The sequence below is a fragment of the Nicotiana tabacum genome, chromosome 8 (assembly GCF_000715075.1).
Source record: "Nicotiana tabacum cultivar K326 chromosome 8, ASM71507v2, whole genome shotgun sequence".
NCBI classification, from domain to species: Eukaryota; Viridiplantae; Streptophyta; class Magnoliopsida; order Solanales; family Solanaceae; genus Nicotiana; species Nicotiana tabacum.
In genome coordinates this window covers 11,991,012-12,011,517 of record NC_134087.1, presented here as the reverse complement: position 1 = coordinate 12,011,517, position 20,506 = coordinate 11,991,012, and the positions used below count along the sequence as shown (strand labels likewise).

Here is a 20,506-nt window from a genome sequence, read left to right as displayed (position 1 = left end):
CGAGGGTGCCTAACACCTTCCCTCAGGTCAACAGAATTCCTTACTTAGAATTTCTGGTTCGCAGACTTCATTTGGAAAAGTCGAATATTTTTCCTCGATTTGGGATTCAAGATAAACCGGTGACTTGGGACACCAAAAGCCCAACCTTTCCCAAGTGGCGACTCTGAATTAAATAAATAATCTCATTTCGAATATTGTCACTTAAATTGGAAAAACTCCACCCGCGCATTTAATCCTTCGGGGCCGGGCGCGCAAAAAGGAGGTGTGACAAATGGAAGATCTGAAAATAAGGTGCATATTTTGGATATCTAAATAAGAAAGATTCTGAAAAGATATCGTACAAAACTACAAGTAAATATAATACAAAATATTTTAAATACTGATCAAACGTTTCTGAAAAGATAGATTAGGTAGCAAAGTTAGTTAAGGATTATGGAAGAGATAGTATAAGGGAAAGATTGTAAGAATGGAAGAGTTTTCAATAAGGAAAATAATTTGAAATTTTATGAAAGATATAAAGTATAGGGAAAGTATACTGTAAGTAAAGTTATTTCATATATTATAACATATTAAATACACTAATAAAAATAAAATAAAAAAATTCACATCACTATTGCAAGTAACTTATATTTGTTACATTAATACGATTTGGTGTACAAGTCTAGCAAGTACTTTGACTTACCATAACTTATCCTAACAGAAATTCGAAAGGGAAGAGAATATCTAGAGAAGTCTAAAAGTTTCAGAGACTTGTTTAGATTTCCAATGAGACGAGAGTTCTTATGAATTAAGTCTCTAGTCCAGGCCCTAGAACTTAGAAAAGTTCTTATGAATCAGTCACTCATCCCTACACCATTTATAAGCAGTTCGGGTAAGCACAATATACATACAACAATATACCTAGTGTAGTTGCACAAGTGAGATCTGAAACGGTGATAAGTACGCAGCATGAACCTTGGCTCGAGTTAGCACGATATATCCTTGATCAAATGGCAAAAGAATCCGCTCTTGATCTTTCTTGTGATGATTTTTACGTCTCATTACTATTCGATGAAATCGAAAACGATGAGAACTTCTCAATATCAGATGAGAAGTCTGCTGAAGAACTCCAGTTTCAAGAAGTAATAATGAATTCAACAATTTTTAATCAAAACACAGAAGCAGAAGGTGGTGCACATGAAGTAGGAGAATCATCGTTAAGTTTCTGTGAAATATGTGCAGAAAGGAAAGAAAGTGATGAAATGTTCACAATACAAACATGCAGCCACATTTTTTGTACTGATTGCATTAGCAAACATGTAGCGACTAAAATCCAGGAAAATATTCATGTTGTAACATGTCCAGGTGTGGCTTGTAGGGAAATTCTTGATTTCGAAACATGTAGTTCTATTGTGCCAAAAGAAGTAATTTCTAGGTGGGACGAAATGTTATGTGAATCATTAATTCTTGCTTCACAAAAATTCTACTGTCCTTATAAAGATTGTTCAGCCATGCTTGTGAATGATTCGGACGAAATCATTAGGGAATCGGAGTGTCCGAGTTGCTGGAGATTGTTCTGCGCACAATGTAAGGTGCCGTGGCATTGTGGAGTTGAATGTGTAGAGTTTCAACAGCTGAATTCGGATGAAAGAGACAGGGAAGATCTTATGGTGAGGGAACTTGCAAAGGCAAAAGAGTGGACTCGATGTCCTTATTGCAAATTTTTCGTGGAAAAGACAGAGGGATGTTTACATATGACTTGTAGATGTGGATCACAATTTTGCTATAAATGTGGAGTGATTTGGACAATACACCATGCTTGTTAATGTAATCTTGGCTTTTAAAGAACTAGTTTTGCAGTTTCAGGTTTTTGATTTCCAAATTTTAAGTCATATCTGTTGGATTCAATATTACTAGCGTGGGAACTGGAGTATGGAATTGAGCAATGTTTTCTCTCTTCACATAACAATGGGAAAGTTTTTGTGAAACAATGGGGAAGTATTTGTGACATGATTAACTCTACGACTTTCATACGTCTTGTTTTATCTATTTTTTTCTAGTTTGTTTTCACGTTTTGAGTTGACGACTTCCATGGATAATCAATAGTTTATGTGTGAGAATGCATGAGAGAAAAATCTATTATTGATATTCTGTTTAATTATAATACAATGAGCTCTATTTATACAATACATATCATATTCATATTCTATGTGGGACTAGGACTAATTCATATTATGTACATAACTAACTAACATTCTCCCTCAAACTAGTGCATACAAATCATATATACCGAGCTTGTTATATGTAACTGTATGGGTCAAAATTGAACTAGAGAAATTCGATATGCGGAGACGATTGTCATGAGTGACCTGCAAATCAATATGGGCAGTTTGGTCGAGGTCGATCAGTGATCAACATAACAAGCCGCTGAGTGGTTCATCAGGGCCGAGGTCGAGCAGCATAGGTAGAAGTAACGCCTAATATAACTTTGGAACCTTCAAAGAAAATGCTCTATTGAATATTCCCTCTATTTGTACCTTTTAGGGTTCTTTGGGAATATCTCATATAAATAGTATGAGAGATAAGGCAAAAAGCATCTAAGGTTTCATATAATAAGAACACTTTTGAAAAGTAAGCTCTCTAGATAAATACAAAGAACAACTTTCTGGAGAGATTTGATCCTGGTAGATTATCTATTGTCATTTCTACCAGATCTGAGAAAGTGCTCAATATTATCTCACATTCCTGTCATTCATCATTGTTAGAAGGAAGAATCTTTCACCTCATTCAATATTGGGTGAATCTTACTCCTTATTTACATTTGTTGCCCTTTATTGCTATTTAATATCTAATACTTCATACACACTATTGCATTGAGTACATTTATTATTCTCACGTTAATTCTATTTCTTCACTGCTCATACCTTTCGCACTATTAACTTTAGATCTGAAGTTATTAGCTTTAATTAGGATTAACCTTATAATAATAATAATTGATTAATTGATTTAACCAAAGATTATCATTTTTTGGTCAAATAATTTGACGTCGTTTGTGGAGATGTCCTAGTCAAAGTCTTAGTTTCTTTCAGATCTAAAAGAATGCAACAAAAAACCTTGTCTTATCTTGCGTGCATAGTTTAACATGACAGGTAATGGAGAGGAAAGAATGAAAGCAGTAGTCAGTCTTACTACCAACCTCCTAAACACCATCAACGAAGTAACTGGAACAGATACTGAGGGCGTGACATCAACACCTCCCCCAGGCGGAATGGTTCACCCCTCCTCACGACAGCATCGCAACCTCACATGGTAAAGAGGCCTCAACATCCACAACTAAAGAGGCACAACCAGCAGTGAAAAAGATGCTCGAGGCGTGGTTGACAAACACGCTGACCAGCATTCTCGACAAGCCCGCCCAAAGGATGAACAAAGAACCTACGAGAGTCTGCGTCGCACCAGTGACAAACGAGCAGCATGGCCCTCCTCTTGTGACAGGTATTACTCACAACGTTAGTGATGCAGGTAACGACACCCTCACAGTCATTTTGAGGAAGATGGAGGAGATGGAGAACGAGAACAAAATGCTCCGTGACCAAATGAAAGAGCATCAAGAAAGGGTAGGCAAAATACCAGGCGCCCCAAAACTCTTACCAAAAAGAGACGCCAGCTGGTTCGTTGAGCAACCGTATAGTGAAGAAGCTGCACCACACGCCATACCTAAAACCTTCAAAATGCTGTCGTACTTGAAAATATACGATGGCATGATGAACCCTAAGGATCATGTGACCCACTATGTCACCACAGTAAAAAGCAATGACCTCCCCAAAGAACAAGTGTCTTCCATATTACTGAAGAAGTTTGGCAAAACCCTCACCGAGGGAGCACTAACTTGGTACTCACAGCTACCTGCATGCTCCATAGAGACGTTTAAGGAAATGGCCGAGAAGTTTGTAATTGCCCATGTCGGGCTAAAAAAGCAAAGGCAAGGGTGAATGACATATTTTCCATTAAACAATCACCCGGTAAAGGACAAAGAGATTTCCTCACCCGATTCAACCGTATGAGGATGACCTTACCAAATGTATCAGAAGAAATGGCAGTAGCAGCTTTCCAGAACGGGTTAAACAAGAATGGTTCAAGGGCGCCAGAAAATTGTTAAGACGACTCCTGAAATATCCCCCAATCACTTGGGACGAGATACACAACGCCTTCTGCACCGAAGTGCAAGCCGATGAGGATGACCTCAACGGGCCAACTCAACGGCTGACCTCAGTCTAATGGAATCCAGGAAAGACCGAAGAAATGACAATAGAAGAGACCCGGCAGGCCCGCGACCCAACTGTGAAAGACATTAACCATATGTTAGAGCCACTATCATACCACCTCCCCATCATAGCGACGGCCCATCTAGGCCGCCAACAGGGACTCACCAAAGCGAAAGAGGTATGCCTTGAGTACTATCTCCTTATAATTTCTGTGTTTCTCCCTCAGATTAGTCTACACCCTAGAGAAGCTTGGCCCAAAAGTGAAGTGGCCGCAGAAGATGAAGACTGACTTAAACACCAAAAAGTCAAACGCCCTCCTGCAAATTCCATCAGGAACGGGGCCACAAAACCGAGGACTACATTGCTCTCAGACAAGAGGTCGTGAACATGCTTTACCAAGGACATCTAAAAGAACTTTTGAGCGATCAAGAAAGGGAAAATTTTGCTCGAGGATGCAAACAACATCAGGGTCCACCAAAACCACCCTCCCCAACTCGAACTGTCCAAATGATCATCGGAGGAGGCGATGACGCGTCAATCAATATCGTAAAATTCACGACCACCCACAAGCTGAAACGGTCAATCACTCATGAACGGTATGACGAACTCGAAACGAGTAACATCTTCGATAAGTCGGATTCCCACGGTTTGGTCTTTCCTCATTATGACGCCCTTGTTATTACTTTACGTATCTTAGATACTGACATAAAACATATTATGGTCGATGATGGGAGCGGTGCGTGCATTGTCCACACTCGAGTTCTCGCACAAATGAAGCTTGAGGATAGGATAGTGCCACGTTGCATCACACTAATGGATTTTAACAATTCAGTTGAGCGAACATATAGAGAAATCACGCTACCCATCATGGCCGGCGGTGTCACCTTAGAGACCATGTTCCACATCATGGACCGGGATACGTCATACAAAGACATCATAGGTCGTCCCTGGATACACGCCATGAAAGCCGTCCCCTCTAGCCTATATCAAGTCAACAAATTCCCCACCCTTTGGGGAGTATTCAGCATCCGAGGAGAGCAATGCACTGCCTGAGAATGCTATCGCATGGCCTAAGACTGCACATACACGCAACAATTGAAAGGCAAAGCCGAGGCTGCATAGCAATTAATAGGGTCGAGGTCAGGTGATGACTAAGAGAAAGATGTTATTAGGGACACCGAAATCGTATAAGCCACAGGGTCGACCATAGAGGATATCGACCCCCGTACAACTCAACAAAGACGACCATAGTAAAAAAGCCTACATCGACCACAAACTTCAGGAACCAGGTAAATTCCATCAATTTTTAGCTAACAACACAGACTTATTTTCCTTCTCTCATGCAGATATATCGGGCATCCCAAAAGAAATAGCAAAACACAAGTTGAACGTCGACCCATTTTACCCCTCAGTGCAGCAGGTTAGGCAGAAATTTAACTCCGCAATAAACGATGCGGTCTGCGAGAAGGTTGAAAAATTGCTGGAAAATGGCTCCATCAGAGAATCAAAGTACACTCAATGGGTCGCCAACGTGGTCATGGTGAAAAAAAAGAATGGGAAATGGCGGATGTGCGTAGACTTCATAGATCTGAACAAAGCCTGCTCCAAAGACTCATTCCCACTACCCCATATTGACCAGCTCATTGACGCAACGGCCGAACAGGAGCTATTAAGTTTCTTAAATGCCTACTCGGGCTACAACCAGATCCTCATTGAGGAGGAAGACCAAAAAAAAACCACTTTCATCACCCACTAGGGGACGTATTACTACAGAGTGATGCCTTTCAGACTGAAAACACGGGGTGACGTATCAAAGGTTAGTAACAAAATTGTTCAAAGACTAGCTCGGCAAAACCATGGAAGTCTACATCGACGCTATATTGGTCAAGTCAAAAATGAAAGAGATCACATCAACCATTTGAAAGAGGCCTTCGACATACTCAGACGATATGGTATGAAGTTGAACCCCGGAAAGTGCGCTTTTGGAGTAACCTCGGGAAAGTTCCTCGGCTTTTTGGTATCACAACAGAGGTCAACCCTGACCAAATCAAAGCTATAGAATGAATACTAGAGAACCTAACCAGTAAGAAACAGGTACAGAAGCTGATCGGTCGCATAGCCGCCCTGTCGAGGTTCATCTCGCGGTCCTCCGATAAATGCCATAAATTTTTCGGCGTACTCAAGAAAGACAATGAACTCTAATTGAACTTCGAGTGCGTCAAAGACTTGAAAGAATTAAAAGTGTACCTGTCTTCACCCCTACTGCTCACCAAGGCAGAACCTGGGGAAAGTCTCCTCGTCTACCCGGCTGTGTCTGGCGTGGCCATGAGCGCAGTCCTGGCCCGAGAAAACAAAGGTACATCTCCCATATATTATATTAGCAAAACTTTGGTCGACCCCGAAACGAGGTATCCACACCTCGAGAAGCTAGCCCTGGATTTGGTGGTAGGTTCACCAAAAGCTTAGGCCCTATTTCCAGTGTCACCCCATCTCGGTGGTCACGACTTTTCCCCTAAGGAATATTCTGCACAAACTCGAGCTGTTGGGAAGACGGGCCAAATGGGCCATAGAATTGAGCAGGCACGATATAACATATCAACTGTGAACAGCGATAAAGTTGCAAGTGCTCGCCGACTTCAGCATAAAAATAATGCCTGAAGTCGGAAAGGAAGCCGCTCGTACTTCCCCCAAAATATATGGCCTATGGGTTTTGTATACCGATGGTGCCTCTAATGCGTCGGGATCGGTATTATGACTCGTGCTCGAGGTCCCAACAGGAGAAGTAATTTACTAGTCCATAAGATGCCCGGATATGACTAACAATGAGGCCGAGTATAAGGCCATAATTGCATGACTAAAATTAGCACTCAAGTACAGAATGAAGCGAGTCGTCCTATGCTGCGACTCTCAGCTCGTCGTCAATCAAGTCACAGGGACTTTCCAAATCAAGAAAGAAAGACTACAAAAATACTAGGCCAAGATCTACAAGCTGTTACCCGAGTTCGTTGAGTGCCAGCTCGACAAAATCCATCGAGCATAGAACATCAAAGCAGATGGCCTTGCCAAACTGGCAGCGGGTACTAAAAACATAATCGAAGAAGGGAACGTGGTCACTCTCCTCCACTTGTTGATTGATCAAATCGAGGTACGAACTATAGACCTAACTTGGGACTGGCGCAATTGTATGGTCACATATTTGCAGGACGGTGTGCTTCTAGACGATAATAAAGAAGCCAAAAAGCTTCGAATGCAGGCAGCCAGGTACAGCGTCATCGACAACGACTTGTCAAAAGAATGAATGGCGTCCCCCTTGCGAAATGCTTTGGCCCAAACAAGACGCGATGTGTTTTAGAGGAAGTCCATGAAGGTCAATACGGAGCTCATATCGGCAATCGAGCCATAGTTAGATGCCTCATACGAGCAGGCTACTACTGGTTCACAATGAGAAAAGAGGTTGCCGACCTTATAAAAATGCAAACAATGCCAAAGATACGCCCCCATGATCCACCAAGCGGGCGAGCACCTCCACTCAGTCACCTCGCCTTGGCCTTTCATCAAATAGTGGATGGAAATTGTTGGACCCCTCCCAGCAGGACGAGGTAATGTACAATTTCTTTTAGTTTTAACTGAATATATTTTCAAGTGGGTGGAAGCAGGTGCATTCGCTCAAATAAGCGAACAAGAGGTGATCACATTCATATGAAGGAATATCTTGTGCCGTTTCTGCCTCCCCAAAGAAACCAGTTGAGACAACGGGCCTCAATTCACTAGGAAAAAAATCACCGAGTTCTTCAAGAAATGTCATATCAAAAGAATACTCTCCACGCCATATCATCTCGTGAGCAATGGGCAAGTAGAGTCCTCCAACAAGTCAATGTTGGATAGCGTGAAGAAGAAGCTCAAGAACGCCAAGGGACTATGGTCAGAGTTGTTGTCGGAAGTGCTATGGGCATATCGCACAATGCTGAAAACAAGCACAGGAGGAACATCGTACTCACTGGTCTATGGGACTGATGCACTAATACCGATCGAGGTCAGAGAACCAAGTCTAAGGTACTCATAAGAGAGTGGGTCAAGAAACTATGAAAGCAAGAGGAAAGACCTTGATGAGGTTGAAGAACGAAGAGACATAGCTTATATAAGGATGGTCGCTCAGAAACAACAAGCAGAGCAATACTACAACAAAAAGGCCAAGATCAGACCGCTCAAAGTCGGGGACTACGTACTCAAAGCCAAAATATAGGCAAGCAAGGATCCACGGGAAGGAAAGATAGGGACTAATTGGGACGACACGTACAAAATTACGACGGCAGCAAGCAAAGGGTCGTTCCAACCAAAAACGATGGAATGAAAACTACTATGAAACAACTGGAACATCACCCACCTCAAGTACTTCAACTTCTAAGGAAAGATGTTCTCCGAGCCGCACTTTTTTTCCTTCACCCTAGTTTTCTCCCAAATAGGTTTTCTCGGGGAGGTTTTTTACGAGGCAACGAGGAGGACATTTTGAAGATATGCATGAGCACGTTAAACTACAAGATAGCAAGTTCATTGCTCGACCCCTCGAATACTTCTCTAGGTTGACCAAAAAAGGGACTAGGTAGACTGGGACTGGAATACCAGCGCGAAAAATGTGTAAACTTCTCCAATGTATATATGTAAGCAAAGCATACAAGCACATGATGTTTGCCTATATCTCTACCAAGTTTTAACACCGCACCGATCAAGATACTCACATTCAACCTTGTTCAAACTAATTAAGAGTAACATTCGACCTCGCTCGAATCAACCCACATTCGACCTCCTTCGAATTAACTAAAGTAACATTTGACCTCGCTTGAATCAACTCACATTCGACCTTGTTCGAACTAATTAAGAGTAATATTTTCCCTCACTTGAATCAACCCACATTCGACCTCGTTCGAACTAATTAAGAGTAATATTCAACCTCGCTCGAATCAACCCACATTCGACCTCATTAGAATTAACTGAGTAACATTCGACCTCGCTCAAATCAACTCACATTTGACCTCGTTCGAATTAATTAAGACACTCACATTCGACCTCGTTCGAATTAGTTAAGAGTAATATTCGACCTCGCTCGAATCAACTCACAAATCGACCAAGCTCGAATGTTATTTCACAATCAACCTTGTCTGAATTAGATATGGCGACATTTTACTTTGCTTGAATTAATCATAGACACACTCGGCCATGTTCGAGTTAATGTCTACCAACAGTTCTTTTAAATCAAGACAATCAATCAAGGAAAACATTCAAGGAAAAAATAGAAGACTCAGAAATAAACGGCAAAAGTAACATTCCAAATCAAAAAGGTATCTTGCAAGGGCCTAATAGAAGCCCACAAAAGTAAAAACGAAAGATTACAAAAAACATTACACAATAGCATCGCCCCCACCATAGTCCCCACCATCGTCCTCACCATAAGAGTATTTGTTATCATACCAAGCACCTAGCTCAAGCCCATCCAAGTCATCTTCACCATCACCAACCCCCAGCCTCCAGTGTAGCAGGATCATAACCACATGCGACCCGAGCTACGTGCGCCTTAGCACGAGCATCCTCAAACTCAGCCTCGGAAACTCTCTCTGCCGTAATTGATAACTAGGTATTCTAGTCTAGTTTATGTTCCTTTTTGCTTGAGTTTTGGACTAAAATGTGTACAAGTATTCCCTAATAGCTAACTTGTTGTGCTTGTTTGTAGTGTTTGGTCAAAAAGAGACAAACGATGTCATAACCATCTCAAAAAGGAGTGAAACCTGCACAAGTTCAAAACCAAGTCAAAGCAGTGCTATAGCGGAAAATCCACCGCGATCGCGGTCCTTTTACTGCGGTTCGCGGTGGTAAGGTTCAGAGAGATACAGTTGAGGCATTTCAAGTTGCCGCGGTCCACGATGATTTTATGCGACCGCAGTACCCCTATCGCGACACCGGTCCTTTTAATACAATCTGCAATGGAAAGATTCAAAGAGCCTGGAGTTCGAGCAAAAGGTGAAAATCGCGGTCCGCGGTAGCCTCACCGCTGCAGCGGTCCATTTTTCGCTGTCAGCGGTACCTTCGTCAGGGGCATTTTTGTTCGAAAACTTTAGCTGTGTATAAATACTTTCTTTCAAGATTTTTAGGTCATCTTAATGTTTGCTGAGCACGTGAAATGTCGTATTTGATTATTTTGAGTAATTTTGTAGCTAGTTTAGCAATTAAACTTAGTTTCTTCTCTTGTAATTATAATTTATGGATTATTCTTCATCTCAATCTATGATTTCTTCTTCAATTATGAGTAGCTAAACCCATTAGCTAGAGTTGTGGCTCAACCCTAGTGTGGGTATTTAATGGGTCTTTTATTTTAGGGCTTAGATGTTTGTGGGTGATTGTTATTTGGCCTGATTTATACTTTCTATGTTGAATTAGTGGTTGCAAACACTAATTTGTGCCTTTTTGACTTAGGCTCTTCTTGAGAAAGAGAGACTAAGTCTAGAAATTTCAGACCAATAAGGAATTGGGGTGTATTCAAGAGATTGATAGCCCCAATAAAGGGTTAAACCTAGAGATAGTAATACCTAACTTGAGCCAACATTGCTTGCACAAATTGAACACCCAATTGGGCTTGAGAAAGCCAATTAGAGTAAGGTCACTCTTACTACCAAGAGGTGTAGCGTGAGTAAATTCGTGCATTGGCTATATCATGACCCCAACTATAACATCATTGCCCTAAGTTCTAGATCCCGTTAGATACTCACCTAGGAGTAGGTCACTTCCCTAGTGCCTCTTTACCTATTTAGAAAACTCTACAACCATATCTACTTAGCTTAATTCCGCACATCATTAGTATAAAATTAGAAGTAACAAACAAACAAACATGATTGGAAGTGTAATAAAGAGCACTACACACTGCTAGATTAGATACAAATCCAACTCCAAATATTGTACTAGCTCCCTATGGATTCGATCCCGACCTTCTAGAGTAAAAGCTGCATCGACCGCTTTTGTCACTCTATAGTGGTGTAGGATTGGACCTGATCACTTTTTGGCACCGTTGCCGGGGAGCTAACAGTTTTGGCTATCTATCTAAATAGTTTTGTGTCTTGTTTTTCTTTCCTTCTGTGGTACTAATTTGTGTGTGTCACCAATTCAGGTACAAAATGGCGAACAATAACAATGACCCTCTTGGAAATGCTATTCCGGGAGAGGAAGTAGATGACAATATTGATGACGAGGTATCTATAGTGCCTCAAGCTCAAAGGAGAGGCCGCCAGGATAACAATAATGTTCCAGACTCTCCCCCATCACCTCCAAGAGTGGCTCCTCGGGTGCTTCCAAACCAAGGATATGCTAGTGCAATTGTTCCACCCCAGATCCGGGCGGGTAATTTCCAAATTACAAATGTGATGTTGACTTTGTTAGAGCAGCGAGGATATTTCACAGGTGCTCCCCATCAGAATGCGTACAAATATCTTAAAGGTTTCGTGTATACCTGTTGGGGAAGCAAGCAAAAAAATGTGTCAGAGGATCCACTTCAGTTGAGATTGTTTCCTTTTTCACTTAGAGGGAAGGCTTTGAACTGGCTTGAAAGGCTTCCCAACCATTCCATCACTATTTGGGATGAGTTGGCGGACAAGTTTATAGCAAAGTTTTTCTCGTCGGGGCATATGGCGACTTTGAGTGATGAGATTTTGGCCTTCAAACAGGAACCTAATAAACCACTTCATGAGATCTGGGAGAGATATCAGACAATGGTGAAAGAATGTCCGAACAATGACATGACCGAAGCAATGATTTAGCAGTCATTCTACTATGGCATTAACACAACCAATCAGTGTGTAGTGAACCAGCTAGCAGGGGAAATTTTATGAACACACTTTATGATCAAGCGTGTGAGATATTGGATGAGATGACAGATACTTCCTCAGCCTGTCAAAGTCGAGCCAATGAGCCACAGGGTGACCCCACTGTCTTCCACTTGCACAAAGAGCTCTATGATCATGGCCAGGCAATAGCAGAGTTAACTACTACAATAAACCAGTTAGCAAAATCTCAATTGCAACAGGTTCAATCTCCCAGACAAGTAAATGTTATGGAAGGTGTCAACGTGTTGGTCAACAAGAGGTGACAAAGATATCAACAAGGTCAAGGTAGTCCGGATCAATATGACCAAGGTAGTGGTGGTTTCAAACAAGGTGAGGGCTATGATGAGCAAAATGAAGAAGTGAAATTTGTGAACAATTACCAAGGACAAAGGGGCAATGCTCCTAATTAACAACAATAATGGAGATCCCAAGGAAATTAGGGGAATCAAAACCAACAAGAAAATAGCAACTGGGGGAACAACAATCAAAATTAGGGAAACCAGAATAATTAGGGTAACTGGAGTGACAACAACAATAATTGGGGAGAAAACAACAACCAATGGGGTTGGAACAATGGCAATCAAGGGAATCGGGGGCAAGGCTTTCAAAGGTCTCCGATGTATCAACAACCAAACAACCCACCTCCATTTCCGTCCCAAGGTCCTAGCTCGTCAAATAATGAGAAGGGAAGGATCGAGATGATGTTTGAACAAATGATGAAGAAGAATGCCGACTCTGATGCCCAGTTAGCATCCCACAATACTTCAATCCGGAATTTGGAGGTTCAACTTGGCCAGATTTCACAGTCTTTGAATACTCGCCCTAAGAGGGCTCTACCTAGTGATACGGTAGTAAACCCCAAGGATGGGAACAACACCGGGCATACTATGGCGGTGATTAATAGAAGTGGTTGAGGTGGTGATGTGAATACCTCCAAGCAAAAGGAAATTGTGAGTGATGAGATTCAAGTGAAAGATGATGATGTTCCTTTAGTTGATGAGCAAGTGAGAGAAGAGAATGTGGATGCGGAAGTGAGGATTGATGTTCATGATGGGAGGCGGAGATCCAAGATGATGTGAACCCATCTAGGGAACACGTAATAGATATACCAGAAATGGTAGTGCCCAAGGCTAAGGCTCCCTTGCCAAGGCCTCCTCCACCTTACCCGCAAAGGCTTGCGAAGCAAAAGAATGAGAACCAATTTAGAAAATTTATTGACATGATGAAGAGCTTATCAATCAATGTTCCTTTGGTGGAAGCTCTTGAGCAAATGCCGGGTTACGCCAAGTTCATCAAAGAATTGTTGACAAAAAAAGAGATCCACGGACTGTGAAACCATCAAAATGACTCACCAAGTAAGTGCAATTGTGCACTCGATGGCTCCAAAGCTTAAAGATCCCGATGCTTTCACCATCCCGTGTACCATTGGGAGCGCTAATTTTGCAAAGGCATTATGCGATTTGGGTGCAAGTATCAATTTGATGCCTTACTTCGTGTTCAAAACTTTGGGTATTGGGAAACCGAGGGCTACTTCAGTGAGGTTGCAAATGGCAGGTAGAACTATGAAGAGGCCGCTTGGTATTGTAGATGATGTTCTTGTTCGGGTGGACAAATTCATTTTACCCGCTAATTTTGTGATCTTGGATTGTGAGGTTGATTATGAGGTTCTGATCATATTGGGAAGACCTTTCCTTGCAACTGGGTAGGCCTTAGTTGATGTGGAATCAGGGGAACTCACCTTTCGGGTGGGTGATGAAAACGTGGTCTTTCATATGTGCAAGTCAATGAAGTAGCCCAACAGTACTGAAGTGTGCTCTTTTATGGATCTTGTCACGACAGTGATAGTTGATGATACTAGTGCAATGATCAATGTGGAGGACCCTGTAGAAGCGGTATTGTTTAATCTTGATGTAAATGATGATGAAGGTCGGGTGGAGTATGTCAATGCTTTACATGGAATGGGCTCTTACTCTTATGAGCCTCGGAAGCTCTCTTTAGATCGTGAGAATAGGAAGACTCCACCAACAAAGCCCTCAATCAAGGAACCTCTCGTGTAGGAGTTGAAGTCATTGCCTCCATACCTCAGGTATGAATTCTTAGGCCCTAGTTCAACTTTTCCAGTTATTCATTCCTCTTGTCTTACTAACATGCAGGTAGATGCCACATTGGCGGTGCTCCAAAAATGGAAGAAGGCAATTGGATGGACTTTAGCTGATATCTGGGGGATAAGCCCCGCGTTTTGCATGCACAAGATTATTCTTGAAGAAGATGCCAAGCCCTCTGTGGAACATTAGAGGAGTTGAATGAGGCTATGCAAGAAGTTGTAAAAATGGAGGTGATCAAGTGATTGGATGTAGGGGTTGTGTACCCCATCTCGGATAGTTCTTGGACTTCGCCGGTGCAATGTGTGCCGAAGAAGGGTGGTATGACTGTGATTACCAATGCGCAAAATGAGTTGATTCCCACCAGGACTGTCACTGGATGGAGGGTGTGCATGGACTACCGCAAGCTGAATAAAGTGACCCGCAAGGATCACTTTCCATTGCCTTTTCTTGACCAGATGCTGATAGACTTGCTGGGCATGCCTTCTACTGTTTCTTGGATGGGTACTCTGGGTACAACCAAATTTTGATTGCTCCGGAAGATCAGGAGAAAACCACCTTCACGGGTTCGTATGGTACCTTTGCCTTTTCTAGGATGCTATTTGGGTTGTATAATGCACCGGCTACATTCCAGCGATGTATGATGGCCATATTTACCAACATGATGGAGGACATTTTGGAGGTATTCATGGATGACTTCAGTGTTATGGGTGACTCATTTGATGAATGTTTGAAGAATCTTGACAAGGTGTTGGCCCAGGGTGAAGAGACCAATCTTGTGCTTAACTGGGAAAAATGCCCCTTTATGGTTGAGGAAGGCATTGTCCTCGGCCATAAGATCTCAAAGCAAGGCATAGAGGTGGACAGGGCTAAAATTGAAGTGATCTCAAAGCTTCCTCCTCCTATCTCAGTCAAGGGGGTTAGAAGTTTTCTTGGGCATGTGGGGTTCTACCGAAGATTCATCAAGGACTTTTTTAAGGTAGTGAATCCCTTGTGCAAGTTATTGGAAAAAGATGTCAAGTTTGTGTTTAATGAAGAATGTATGAAGGCTTTTGAATTCCTCAAGTACAAATTGACAACCACTTTTATTATTACCGCACTCAACTGGAGCTTACCTTTTGAGCTCATGTGTGTTGCAAGCAATGTTGCGGTAGGAGCAGTTTTGGGTCAAAGAGTGAATAAGATGTTTCACCTGGTGTATTATGCAAGCAAAACAATGAATTAGGCTCAAGTAAATTACACGGTGATGGAAAAAGAGTTGTTGCTATTGTGTTCGCAATAGAGAAGTTTAGGCCTTATCTTATGGGTGCCATAGTTCATACCGACCATTCCGCACTCCGCTACTTGATGACGAAGAAGGATTCCAAATCTCGGTTGATAATATGGGTCTTATTACTTTAAGAGTTTGATTTGGAGATTGTGGACCGTAAAGGGTGTGAAAACCAAGTGGCGGACCACTTGTCCCGCTTGGAAGAGGAGGGAAGGCCTAGTGATGGCCTCGAGATTACTGATTCATCTCCTGATGAGCAACTCCTCTCTATGTCTGTGAATAGTATGCCTTGGTTTGCAGATATTGATAATTCCTTGTAACCGGTATTATTCCGTATGAGCTCTCTTCTAACTAAAGGAAGAAGCTTAAACAAAATAGCTTGGACTACTACTGGGATGAGCTGTACTTGTTCAAAATCTGTAATGATGGTGTGATCCGGAGATGTGTTTCGGACAAGGAGCAATTGAGTATTCTGGATGCTTGTCATTCCTCTCCCTACGGTGGTAATCATGGTGGGGAGAGGACATCTTCAAAGGTGTTGAGTTGTGGTTCTTATTGGCCACATTGTACAAGGATGCGAGTGAACTAGTGAAGAAATGTGATGAATGTCAAAGAGCGGGTGGAATTTCAAAGAAGGATGAGATGCCTCTTACCACTATTCTCGAGGTTGACATATTTGATGTGTGTGGCATTGATTTCATGGGTACGTTTGTAAGCTCTTGTGCCAACACGTATATTCTGGTGGTCGTTGATTATGTTTCAAAGTGGGTGGAGGTCCTGGCTTTACCCAAAAATAAGGCCCGGAGTGTTGTGGCTTTTCTCAAGAAGAGTATCTTTACTCGGTTTGGCATTCCTAGAGCAATCATTAGTGATGGAAAGTCTCATTTTTGCAATAAGGCATTTGATACATTGCTTGCAAAGTATGGTGTCAATCACAAGGTTTCTAACCCTTAATGCTCAAGATAATGGGCAAGTTGAAGTCTCCAACCGGGAGATCAAGAGTATATTGTCAAAGACGGTCAATGCAAATAGGACCGATTGGTCAAAGAAATTAGATGATGCTCCTTAGGCTTATAGGACTACTTACAAGACTTCGATTAGTATGTCTTCGTACCGGTTGGTGTTTGGGAAAGCTTGCTATCTACTGGTCGAGTTAGATCACAAGGCCATAGAGGCTTTGAGGAAGTTAAATCTCTAATGGGATGTGGCATCAAATCTTCGGGTGGAGTAGCTTAATGAGCTAGATGAGTTCCAGCTTCATGCCTACTCCAGTTCATCCTTGTATAAGGACAAGATGAAGTACCTTCATGACAAGTATGCTCGTGGAAAGGAGTTCAAAGTGGGTGATTTGGTTCTTTTGTTCAATTCCCGGTTACGACTGTTTCCAGGTAAGCTTAAATCAAAATGGAGTGGACCTTTTGAGGTGGTGCTTGTGACTCCGTTTGGTGCTCTTGATTTGAAAAACAAAATCGGTGAGATCTTCAAAGTTAATATGCATAGAGTCAAGCACTATCTTGGCACAGCCACGTGGTGGCAATGATCCATCCCAAGTGATTGATGGTAACTTGCGTCGTGTCGCGACGTTAAATCAGCCGCTTCTTGGGAGGCAGCCCATGTATTTTTCTTTGATTTTCCTCTTAGTATAGGATTTTTTTGGACTAACTGGTTGTAAGATGTGTATAGGGATGTTTGATGCAGTGCAGGACTAAGTTCCGGGAATGGTGGCCTCTAAGGTCGCTTATTGTTGAGCGCCAATTCATAGAGAGGGATCTCTTGCCACACAACCCCAATGTGAAACAACAATTCAATGAATGAGTGTGGGATGTGATTACTTCACCAGCAGGGTGTCAGATGCAAATGAGCACTTAGTCAAAGAGTTTTACGCTAATGCTTCCCACATCAAGAAGGATACCAAAGTGACTAAAGTGCAGAACTTGAAAGTGAAGTTTGATAGGAAGACAATAAATGAGTACCTAGGCTTTAATGAGGAAGATAAATCATTGTACTTGGAGAAATTGGCACTTGATGAGGCAGCCCGTCCATGGTTACCATCATATTTGGCTCTCTAGGGCTCCACCCCAGCATGGTTGACATCAGGAGTTGCAATCTTGAGGAAGACCCTAAACTTTGAGGCGAAAGGGTGGGAGACTTTTGTATGCAGCAGGCTGGACCCCACTACCCATGAAAACTCTATGTCGGTCTCACGAGCGATATTAGTGGCTTCTATTATGGCGGGGTTTTCGATCAATATTGGGAATGTCATGTCTAGGGTGATCACTAGGATGGTCAATAAGGGTGACAGATCATACCCCTTCCCGAATTTCCTTACAATGTATTTGAAAGACCAGGATGTGGAAAAAAGGAACTTTAACGTTCAAGATGTCTTTTCATGGTACAACCTCAAGGCGGATGACAACCCTAAAGACAAAGATCCTAAAGGCAAAGCCACTACTTCTACTGGCTAGTCTGAAGAGCCAGTAGTAGTAGTAGTCACTTCCTCTCAGCCTTCCACTACCATACCAGAGCTTGCCATCGGACCATCTACTTCCCACCCTCTAGATATTCCATCCTCCTCATCATACCCATTGACTTCTCACAGATTGGACCAAACACTCTCCAATATCAACAATTAGATGCAAGCAGCAACTTCTAAGCTGTCTGTACTTTCGAGTTCAGTGGCAGTGCAGTCAGTGCCCTCATAGCCACAGGTGCCAGCTCTGGCAGAAGAGACTTTCAAGGAGCTTCTAGACAATCAGAAGAACCTCATTGATAACTAAAAGCTGATAATGGATGCTCTTATTGAACAAGGGAAAACACTGAGGAGCTGAGCAAATACACAAAAAAGCTGAAGCATACACGAGCATCGAAGGAGTCAGTCAAGGAATTAAGGGGTAAAGTAGAGAAGATGAAGGCAGCTGATCATTTGCCTTTGGAGCTGCTATTGCATGATCAGCCTCCAGCAGCTGAGATAGATCAGGTTCCGGAGCAGGATCTTGAGAGAGCTCCAAAGAGGAGGAGGAGGATGATCCCCTAGGTGGACGATGTTGAGATTGAGTTGGCAGAGACGGAGGGTGCTGCTTCTGACCAGCCATAGACCCCCGGGACAGCTGATCCAGGTGCCCAGCCATAGGATCCCGTGCTACCACATGACCCCATACAGATGGAGGATCCATAGGGAGTTTTCTTAACTCTCTATCTTTCTTTTTGACCTTATTTTTGGTTAGTTAGCATTGAGGACAATGCTAGCTTTCATTTGAGGGGTGGACCTACTTTGATTTTTGATTTGGTAGTTTGATTTGATAGTTGGACTATAATTATGACACTATTTTCTTTCTTTATGCTTATTTTTCACTTTTGATATGTATATAACTTTACCTTTCATTTTACTTTCCGTTATTGTTCTAGTATGGTCTGTATATAAAGTTACTCTCATGTATATATTCACCCCTTCTTATGTATATTCATCTAAACCCCCCTTTTGTACATATTCAATTTACTTTCAGCATTTTACTTCATAGCCTCTTTTGCAACTTCCTTAATAGTAGAGCTTTTTATTTCATTTGATAGCTTCTTTTTCGGTTCGTAGCTTCTTATTTTTCAGGTTTCAATGATCAATAAGCCTTTGGTTTTCTTAATGCCACGGTTCTTTCCAAAGGTGGAGTTTGTGTGAACCGGGTGGCTCTTCCCGATGATGGATGGCATGACAACCTTCTTAACTGTTTGAGTCTATTTTTCTTTTCGTTTTTATGTAAATAGTATGTAGTAAATAATGGTGCCTCAAGCAAAGCTTCACTTGGGCCTAACACATTTACCTTTGACCTTATGGTTAAAACAAATTGTTGTGTATAGGATGGTGATAGTTGTTATCTTGAGACTCTTATGTTGGCTAAACAATCATCGAGTGGTTTCTCGGAACCATTTGTGTTGCTCAAATCTTAGCTAAGGTTGTTATGGGACCCCGACTCTATTTCTTTAGCAATCTGATAGCTTGTGTGGTGAGGTATTGATTTGCAAGTCCAAGTCCCATGCCAATGAGTCTAGAACTTGCCCTGAATGTTTGTCTATGCAAAATCCTAAGTGTAGCCGAGCTTGAGAAGTGATTATAGGCTCTCCTTTATCCCAATTGAAGCTTGAAAACATCCATATCCTACCAATGATGATATCCCTAGTCAACCCCGTTGAGCCTTAGCCCTTATTCTTTCAATAATCATGATACAAACCTTTATTCGTTCTAAAATGATCCTCTCTTGGCACCCTATCTTTCCTTACCACAATGCAAAAGCATAAGTTTGGGGGGGAGACGAGGAATGCAAAAGTGATAAATAGTACAAAATGAAGAAAAGGAAAGGCAAAGAAAAAGAAAAAGAAAGAAAAGCTAAAGATTCAAAAAGAAAATGAACAATGTAGAAGAAATGAAGGGATTCAACGAATGCAAAAACAATGAAAGGCATGGAAAGATTAGAAAGGAGAAAAAGATTGGAAATGAACAAGAAAGAGTAACAGTGTGTCTCTCTAGCCCCTAAAGAAGAAGTAAAGGACTCAAAGAGTCAAGAAAATGTGTGTTAAAATGAAGCAAATGAAGTGCTTAAGGAAAGATGAAACCTTCTTAGACCAATATATCCTACCCTGAACCAAAAGCCTTCATTACATTCCCACAAAAGCCCTATATGATCTTGAGTTGGGTGAGCTTACATTAGTGGTGACTCACATAAGGGGCAAGCTTATGGTACTTAGAGCCGGACTTGTGACATTCCTTTGAGAGAGATGAGTGTGTTTTCTACAATCCTCATTTTGAGTGCTACAATCTAAAAGTGAGGTTTGCTTATGGAGAGTGAGGAGTATGAGTTTAGGTTCAACAACGACCAATGTAACAGAAAGAGTTTCCTTGATGAGTTGAGTCAACTCTTGATGCTTTTGTGTCGCACTATAGCCATGGTGCTAAAAGGTTGTGCAGTGTTGATAATGCATTTCAGTTGAGGGTAATTGTTAGTCCCAATTGATTCTTGATGATGTTACTTTAGAAAA

The 20,506-nt window shown here is 41.9% G+C and overlaps 1 protein-coding gene across 1 annotated transcript; it reads left to right on the top strand.

Moving 5' to 3' along the window:
• Positions 1-850: 850 nt before the first annotated feature.
• LOC107821776 (E3 ubiquitin-protein ligase RSL1-like) lies at positions 851-1,900 on the top strand. The gene has a single exon (XM_016648228.2). It carries the CDS (start codon positions 990-992, stop codon positions 1,803-1,805), a length of 816 nt encoding a protein of 271 aa, XP_016503714.1. The 5' UTR covers positions 851-989; the 3' UTR covers positions 1,806-1,900.
• Positions 1,901-20,506: the final 18,606 nt, after the last annotated feature.

Coding starts and splice junctions, on each gene's coding strand:
- LOC107821776 (XM_016648228.2), top strand. CDS start 990: ATGGCAAAAGAATCCGCTCTTGATCTTTCTTGTGATGATTTTTACGTC.